This window comes from Stegastes partitus, unplaced genomic scaffold (assembly GCF_000690725.1).
Source record: "Stegastes partitus isolate 25-593 unplaced genomic scaffold, Stegastes_partitus-1.0.2 Scaffold2753, whole genome shotgun sequence".
NCBI lineage: Eukaryota > Metazoa > Chordata > Actinopteri > Pomacentridae > Stegastes > Stegastes partitus.
The window spans coordinates 8,983-17,676 of NW_007580484.1; the positions used below are offsets into that span (position 1 = coordinate 8,983).

At 45.4% G+C, this 8,694-nt stretch overlaps 1 protein-coding gene across 1 annotated transcript in view; it reads right to left on the reverse strand.

The window, feature by feature from the left end:
• Positions 1-8,694, reverse strand: part of LOC103375662 (NACHT, LRR and PYD domains-containing protein 1-like) — a 13,229-nt gene that overhangs the window by 3,796 nt on the left and 739 nt on the right. The window contains exons 3-8 of the mRNA XM_008305977.1: positions 5,931-6,010; positions 4,240-4,295; positions 1,704-1,918; positions 1,162-1,421; positions 665-781; positions 405-546 (exon numbers count right to left, since the gene is read on the reverse strand). Coding sequence (XP_008304199.1) covers positions 405-546; positions 665-781; positions 1,162-1,421; positions 1,704-1,918; positions 4,240-4,295; positions 5,931-5,936 — 796 coding nt within the window. The 5' untranslated portion in view covers positions 5,937-6,010. The remainder of the gene's footprint in view (positions 1-404; positions 547-664; positions 782-1,161; positions 1,422-1,703; positions 1,919-4,239; positions 4,296-5,930; positions 6,011-8,694) is intronic.

Sequence of the window (8,694 nt, forward strand, 5' to 3'; positions counted from 1 at the left end):
CTGACATAAAAGTCTGTTTTTTCTGATGGACAGTTCTTCTTCCTTACAAGACCAGTGTTACATAATTCGTGTCTAGAAGGACCCAGGATTTCGGACTACGCTGCAATAGTGCACATGCTCAGAATATGCAGATAACCAGCTGTGTGTGTCTAGAACAGAGTCCTCCACATTGACTCCAGCAGACTATAAGATCGTACAATAGCACCAACTAAGCGTCTGTAATGTCTGCAGCTGACTGTGTGCACATCTGCAAAGAGTGCAATCTATTAACAACACACTGAAACAAACTGGCAGGAGTTTGTATGGAAAGGAAGGGAAGAAAGGTGATACCAGCTGACCTTTAACAAAATGTCCCTGCAGCAGCTGAAGGGGTTTCTGCTGCTGCAGGAGGGTGAAGCGTTTACCTCTCACATAAACATGACGTCTCCAGACTTCCGTCCTCTCTTGGTCCTGGACCATCAAAGTCACTTTATCTGGGTCTGTCGTCAGGAAAACCTCAAATGTTGGGTGGAAGTTTGGTCCAAAATGTGAGAAAAAGCTTGCCCTCTGGAAACAGCACAAACACATCACTCTGACAGCAGAAATAAGCGTTGATCCACCGCTCCTTTACAGTGAATCTGTTTTCAATATGATTTTGTTCACGACCATGTGAGACTTCACTTACCAGGGGCTGTATTTCCAAACCCTCCTGTTCACAGAGGACACTGTAATTCTGACCAGTGTTCAAAAAACACTCAGCTGAGATCGGGATGTATTCTGCTTTTCCTTGTTTGGCAGCAACCTTCAAGAAAGAACACATTTAGCATCGTGTGAATGAACAGGTAGCCAACTCTATTTTTTTATGGAGGTATTGAAAACCTTGGATGTTGACCAAAGTTCGTTAGATGGGAATTACAGAATACGTCTGATCAGCCCAGGATCCTACCAGGGAGAGTGGAAAGAACAAAGAGAGTGGAAGTAGAGACTGAAAGTCTCTGCTGGTCATTGACAACCAGTTATGAGAGACCAGGACACCAGTACAGGGGAGATATGGCAACTGGTAGCCAGTGAAGACAGACTAGGACATCAGGTCAGAGGACATCAGCTCTGAAACATGTTGAAGCTCGGATGTGAGGGTTGACGGTTCGATTGCGACCACAGACACACCTCTCTTCACTTTACCTGTTCCACAGGGACGTTTTTCTGCAGCAGAAACACATGAAGTGTCCGAGGCGCTCTCCCTGGAGGCCGGAGGAACAGCACCACTTGGCCACGTACTGGGAGTGAGAGCGTTCTTTCAATCGTATTCCAGATGAGGCCGAAGAGAGAGAGGTGAGCGACCTCCACGACCACATGGGTGTCAGTGATCTGCAGCGGCTTCAACATGCTCATTCCTTCGTCAGTGAAGTGGACAACAGACAGCTGGTTGTCCAGACGCAGCGCTGTGAGAGCACAGAGATGCTACAGTTACTAATCTCTGCCCAATTATTTTTAGTTCAACTGAATCTGTTGATGTTAATTTCAAAACACGTCGAGGATCTCCAGTTCACCCTCATCCTGTCATTCATCTGTCTGGATGTGTGCATTTGGTTCTATAACTAAACTCCATCACAATCTTGTTTCACTGCTTTTACTAAATGCTCCTAATTTAACAATATACCAGAAATAATACAAACCTTAAGATAACGATTCATTGCTTAACAGCCAGAGAGCACACAGCTTACCATCCTCTGTCTCACAGTGTGGGAAGTGGAGCCGACGAACTGCATCCTCAGAACACTGAATGCTGAACAGCGGTCCTGCAGCCATCTTGCCGGCTGGTGTGAGGCGGCTCTCATCCCATTGAACGATCCTGTACCGCAGCTCCGCCCCTTTAGCCATAGCAAACACCAGTCCAGTCTGAGTACACTGGAACACACCTGGGCCAGGACACCTGAACCTGCAGGACAAAGAAAGGCTGAAAAACCACAGCAAGCCTGGAAAACCCTGAAATGAAAATGTGTTATCTCTGCTGGTAAATGGTGTTCCTCAATCAGGTTCCACTTATTTTATCCTCACAAGTGTTCCTAATGCGACACTGTGTGACACTCCCACTAGGACCAAGCACCTTTACCTGTGTCACATTAACCGTCTGACACGAGGGGGTCGTCTGCTGACCCCTGAACCTGAATTATATTTTGGGGAAGAGGAAGAAGGCACAGAGAGCCAAATCAGGTGAAGAGGATGGGTGAAGAGTCACCACAGCACACTGGGGCACCTGTAACAGGGTCAGTGGTGCAGCAGCAGTTTTATATTAAATATAAATGTACTGTTATGTTAGTTATACAAATGGTATTATGTATAATTTAATATACTGTTATTTTATTATTACTTTTAATTAACAGAATTCCACAAAATCTAGTCTGCCTTTGGCTTTGGTGTGGAACCTTTCACGTGGGGTTCCCAGTACCCCACGTTTGTTTTTGGTTGCCCACCGTGCCCTATAAATGAGTTTTTCCCACATGGCCTCTACCCTTTTGTACATGTATTCTGTGGGAGAGGGAAGCGAGACTGTGCTGCTGTTGTCTGTGTGTTGTCTAATGTAGATAATTTCCCTTATAAGTTTACTTTCCTGGTTCTAATATGTTGTCCTGTCATTTAATTTCTGTAGCAGGACAAGTCAAGAACTGACAGTGATGTTTGTTTTTATCATCTGTCAAGTGTCAATAAACAGAGAGCGCCTCCAAAAAGATGTGTGTTTCGGCTCATCACAACGCAGTACAGAAACCACCGGTTACACACCCACATGTACACACCAAAGGTATGACAGGCTGATTATGATCCAGAGAGCGAGCACGCCTGGAGTTTGTTCATGCAGCTGGACTTGGTGTTTTTGGTTTGTGTTTTCATGGAGATCTGATGCTTTGAAGTGGAACTATCATACATTCTATAAAATGTTCTGACTGCTATTGATAACGTGTCAATCACTGCACATTTTGGTAGTGTTTTGTTGCCAAGCGGATCAGTACCTCCAAGTCCGAGGCCATGGTCCTCTGCCGGAAACCGGTGGATTGGAGGGAGTTGCTTCCTCAAGCGAGAGAGTTTAAGTGTTTCGGGATCTTGTTCATGAGTGATTGGAAAATGGAGTGCAAGGTGGACATGTGGCTCGGTACAGCGTCAGCAGTAATGTGGACGCTGGGTCGTGACCAAAAGAACGAGATCGCAGATACAAGCAGGCGAAATGAGCTTCCTCCGCAGGGTGGCTGGGTTCAGCCTTAGAGACAGGGTGAGGAGCTCGGACATCCGGAGGGAGCTCGGAGTAGAGCCGCTGCTCCGTCACGTCGAAAGGAGCCAGATGAGGTGGGATGGACATCTGATTGGATGCCTCCAGGGAGGCTTCCTCTGGAGGTCTTCCAAACATGTCCACCTGGGAGGAGACCCGGGGGAGACCCAAAAACTGCTGGAGGGATTATAGCTCCCGGCTGCCCTGGTAACACCTCGGGATCTCCCAGGAAGAGCTGGAAAGCGTCGCCGGGGGGAGGGAAGTCTGGAACGACATGCTCCGCCTACTGCCCCCGCAACCCAACCCCGGATAAGCGGAAGAGATGGATGGATGGATGGATGGATGGATGGATGGATGGACTGATTGATTGATTGATTGCCAAGCTCCCCAGGGTCTGGGATTTCTTACCCAGTTTACTGCTGCAAATAGCCCATTAAAACCTTTACACAAAGAGACTAAACAGAGACAAAAGTCCAACTCTGTCCACAAGGTGGAACCATGGAACACATCCTGCAGAACTCTGCAGGCAGCTCGATGGTGCAGAGAGGCGGCTGAAGCCCCACCCTGAGATCAGACGTCAGTTCTCTGGTCTGGATGCAGGAGGCAAATTATGTTGCTGTGGAAAGACTGTGAGACTGAGGTGTTTGACAGTGTGGTCCCTCATACTGGACAGTGTGTTATAAAGCTGACTAGCAGCTGATAGCGCAGCTGGATCTCAGCTGTCATCATTAGAAACTTAAGCAGCTTCAGATGACAACACATTAGGCCCATTCAACACTGAAGAAGAGGAGGACAAGAGCAACCAGGAGACCAAGACGATGTCACATCAGTACATACATCAAAAATGGTTGATTTCTGCTACAAGTACAGCAGCTTGTTCAAACAAAGCTTTGGAGGATCTTAGTGTGGAACCAGTGATGTGGTTATCAGTGTCAGTGCTAAGAGGGAGAGACTGAAAGCAGCTGAAACAGGGTAAAGTGATGCTGATGTGTGATTACCTGTATAAGATCTGTGCAGACTCTGTTTGCATTTCAGGTGTGAAGCTCGATGAACTCTGGAATTCAGAGACAAACAACACGAGGTGTTTGTGACAAATAACCAAGGTGTGTGAGGCCAACACATATTCCAGTACAGTCTACACAGTACTGAGGTCATTAATTAAATATACTGTATGTGACTACAAGTCCAGAAAGCTGGGAGTGAAACAGTGTTGAAAAAATTCATATGGAGTGTAAAACTTAAGTTAGATGCAGCTTGATAACAGCTTATCTGCCTCTCATGCTGCAGTGGAGCCAAATTCTAACATGAATGAAATGTAAATCCATTCAAGAACCAGGAGTCCTTTGCACCGTTTCCTTTGTTTTTGCTTTTCGTGCAGCATTTACCTCCTGCTTTACCTGCCTTGATGTTGAAAGACTCGCCATAACGTGCTTCAACATTATTCTGCTTGTTATTGTCATCATTTGTGTTGTTATATGTGCAAACGAGACACTTTCACTGTCCAGTGTTAAACTCTATCCGTCTATCTATCTATCTATCTATCTATCTATCTATCTATCTATCTATCTAGCTAGCTAGACATTACGAAAGTGCTTAAATCAATGACAACTGTGACATAGCATAGAGCTAATTGTATAGACTTGTTTGTGTAAAGTTAACTAGTGTTGTTATCTGAACTTGTAGTTCTGTGACTTCCTGCAGCATCTGCATCGGAGCCAGTGGGGCTCAGAGGCTCTATTACTCTACTAGCATTAGCTGCTTTGCTAAACACGCTGCACTGTTGATAAATCTAGAGAAGTGAGGCCCAACCTTCCATCTCTTTGCCCTGTCCGTCATTAGGCTGCTGCAGAGAGCAGCCAACAGCAGCACAACGATGTGACGTCATACCTCATCACCTGTTTCATCATTATTAGGGTACAGCTGCAGTCTACATTAGCTTGAAATAACATTGCACAATACACGCCAAAAATACTGTTGTGTACATTCAGCGAGGTTGAGAGAGGATGAGGAGGCACACGCTGGACACTCAGATGACTTAGGCTGCCAGTTAGGTTTACTGAGTTCAGGAGGAGTGACACCAACACAACAGCAGTACATACGAGCACTGCCAGCATCAATTCTGACGGTTCTCCTGTACCACTGACCTTATATTGTCCTTTGGTGAAGCGCCATGTCTAGAGTTATGGGTAGAAGGGAGACAAGATAGCTTGTCTCCGGATGTGGGAGTGACTTAATATAACTTACATCCATTATAATATGGAGGGAGTTGGGGTCAAGATGAAGGTCACCCTATATCTGAGATGGTTTTATTTGCTGACGTCATACGGTATCTTTTGGGGAGGTCAGGAGAAGTTCAGAAGATAATGTCGGTACCATCTGCAGAGGCGTAATTACAGAGGTAGTAATTTTCCGTCACAAATACCAACATCAGCACCATTTGATAAGGAGCTTAATGGTACCGAATTACCGGCACCAATTAATGCTGGTACTCGGTACCCATCCCTAAGTGTCAGAGTATTTCAGACAGAGACCATTAATGTGTGTCTGTCATCTGTGAGCACTGCAAACTGGAAATGGCTGATTACACCAGACCAACTGCTGCACGAGTATTTGAGTTTGTTATCTGTTCCCTGCTGTGCGTTGAGCCCTTAAAACTGTCTGCAATGTCAGTATGGAGTCATTTTCTCACCGTCATCAGCTTCGGTTCATCCTCAGAAAGGTCAGGCTCTGTGTTTGCTGTGTTCTGCTCCAGTTTGACGTCAGAGACCCCTGATGGGAGAACCAACAGCACACATCAGAAACCTGACTGGACACATGCAAATATCTGCTGATGACCTGTCTTAAACCATCATATTTATTTGGTGCATTAGTCAACCCTGTTCCCCACAAAATGACGTTCTCAGACAACTAAACTGCGCTATGTTGTACGAGAAACATAATTTTTCCATCATGGTGCTGATCTGCATGCCTTGCACGCTCTTGGCATTCCCTAAATCAGCTTCATGAGGTCGTCTCCTGGATGGTCTCCAACAGTCCTGAAGGACTTCCCAGAGGTGCTGAGCACCTGTTGGCTGCTTGTCCTTCACTCTGCGGTCCAAACCATCTCAGCTGGGTTTAGGTGGGCTGATTGTGGAGGCCAGGTCATCTGAGCAGCACTCAGAGCCTGGAGGTGTGTTGGGCTCATTGTCTGGTTGGAAACTAGTGATGGTCCCAGTAAACCAGATGGGACGGCACGGCGCTGCAGGATGCTGTGGTAGCCATGCTGGTTAATGAGCCTTGACTTATGAATAAATCACCAACAGTGTCACCAGCAAATCCCCCCCACACCATCCCAGCTCCTCCTCCAGGCTTCACAGTGGAACCACTCATGCAGAAACCATCGCTCATCTTCTCTGGTCTCACAAGGACACGGTGGCTGGAACCAAAGACCCCACATCTGGACTCATCAGACCACAGCACAGACTTCCACTGGTCTAATGCCCATTCCTTGTGTTTCTTGGACCAAACAATTCTCTTCTTGTTAACCCTACCTCTGCACAACACAGCTGATGGTCTCAAACAAATTAAGAAGGCAAGTCATAATAATAACTAGAAAAGTCCTCTGAGAGCTCAGACCTTCACCAAGCAGCTCATTTCCACCTTGTTGTGATTTCCAGCCAGTGTTAAAGTCCTGCATTCACTTTATCTACACGATTAGATTCATGGAGAATCAGAACAGTCGTTCTGTACTCTCAAATATTGTCTACACGTATTTCTGCAGCTCCTTACTGGCTTTAAGCTGTTGGCTAATACTATGTTAGGTTGGTATAATTACAGCGATGCTATTGCTAACATAAACAAACAGGGAGTAGCTTAAGCTAGGTTAGCACAACTTTAGCAATGCAATGGAAATGAGTGATGCAACGAAGCAGGCGTCAGTCGTCCTGACTCATGGCAAAGAGAGTTAAAGTGAACCAGGAGACCTGCTGAGTCATCGTTAATGGCACAACGTGGTTCTGAACTTATCTGTCGGCAGCTCCGCTCAACCCACTCCTGTGATGCTGCCTGGCTGTAGCTTACTCCTGTACTACTGAGAAGACAGCAGTGAGGACTGAAGGACTGAATGGAGTCAGAGCTCCATCTAGTGGACAAACGGTGCAACGACAGCATTCTGCACAACTGTGACACTAAACAGCATTTACTGTTTTATGAGAAAATAACCAGACGATAAGCCAGAACATCACCAAAATGTAATCATCTGTTCACTGTGCCATTATCAACATTTCCTGAAAGTTTCATGAAAATCTGTTCAGAACTTTTCGAGTTATCTTGCTAACAAACAAACCAACCAGCAAACAGATAAACGCAGACTAAAACATAATAGAACTAATAATACATAAGTTTTATGTTGCGCTTTTCAAAAGAGACTCAAAGACGCTTTACAAAAGGAAGTAATTCCACTAATTGCCTTCCTCATGAAGCTGACTGAGAGAATCCCAAGTGTGTGTAAAGCATCATCAGAGCAAAAGAGGACTCCAATATAAAACATGTTCTGGTTTGTTTAACACTTTCTTGTTTACTAGATAATTCCATATGTGTTCTTTTCATAGTTTCATAGTTCTGAGGGCTGAACTACGAAGCAGGTTTGACATAGCCAGGCTTTCTTTGTGTGAGCCGAATCGACAAAACCGAAAGCCCCAGCCAGAGATTACGGGTATCACCAAGGTGGTTCAACTTTCTTGACGGTAAAAAGAGCTGCGACTGTAAATGGTGAAGACAGGAATGCTGGTAGAAAACTGTTCAATGTGTTCATGTAGAATATTTACTGATGCAGCAGTTTCCAGCTGACAGCTGCACGTTAGAGTTAAACTTTAAACTTCATACATTTAAACCTGATCTGGTATTGAAGGTCATTTAGGTCTGACACTGTCCCAGAATGCAGGAAATCACTTTAACTTTTGGCCCAATCAGAGTGAATTAATGTTATTGATTGAATATTCTCTGTAATAAATACCAGCAGAATGATCCATGTTCTGATCTGTTCTATCAGCTGCAGCAGAGTAAACGGACCTGACAGCAAGGATTGGACCCGAACATCCAAATATCAGAATATTCGGTCATTGTGGTGATATATGATATATATTTGCCCACAATCTGCCCAGCCTGCACACCCCCCCGCTGCCACCGCCGATGGTGGCAACAGAACTGTGACCGCCAACCTAACCTGGCATCAGCAGCCAAGTACTGCCTGTGCGGAGCGCTCCGTCTCTGCAGACTGTGCAATACTGCAACTACACGGCTTCATTTAGTGACGTTAGCAACGTATAGATCAGCATGTTGGCAGATAAACACATTCCCTCAGCTGAGAATCTGTATTATCATAAATAACAGTCAGGAAACGATCTGATTAAAGGGAGAAACTCTTTCAGCTGATTTAAATCTGAAACTATGAACATAACCTGCTCCTGACCAGG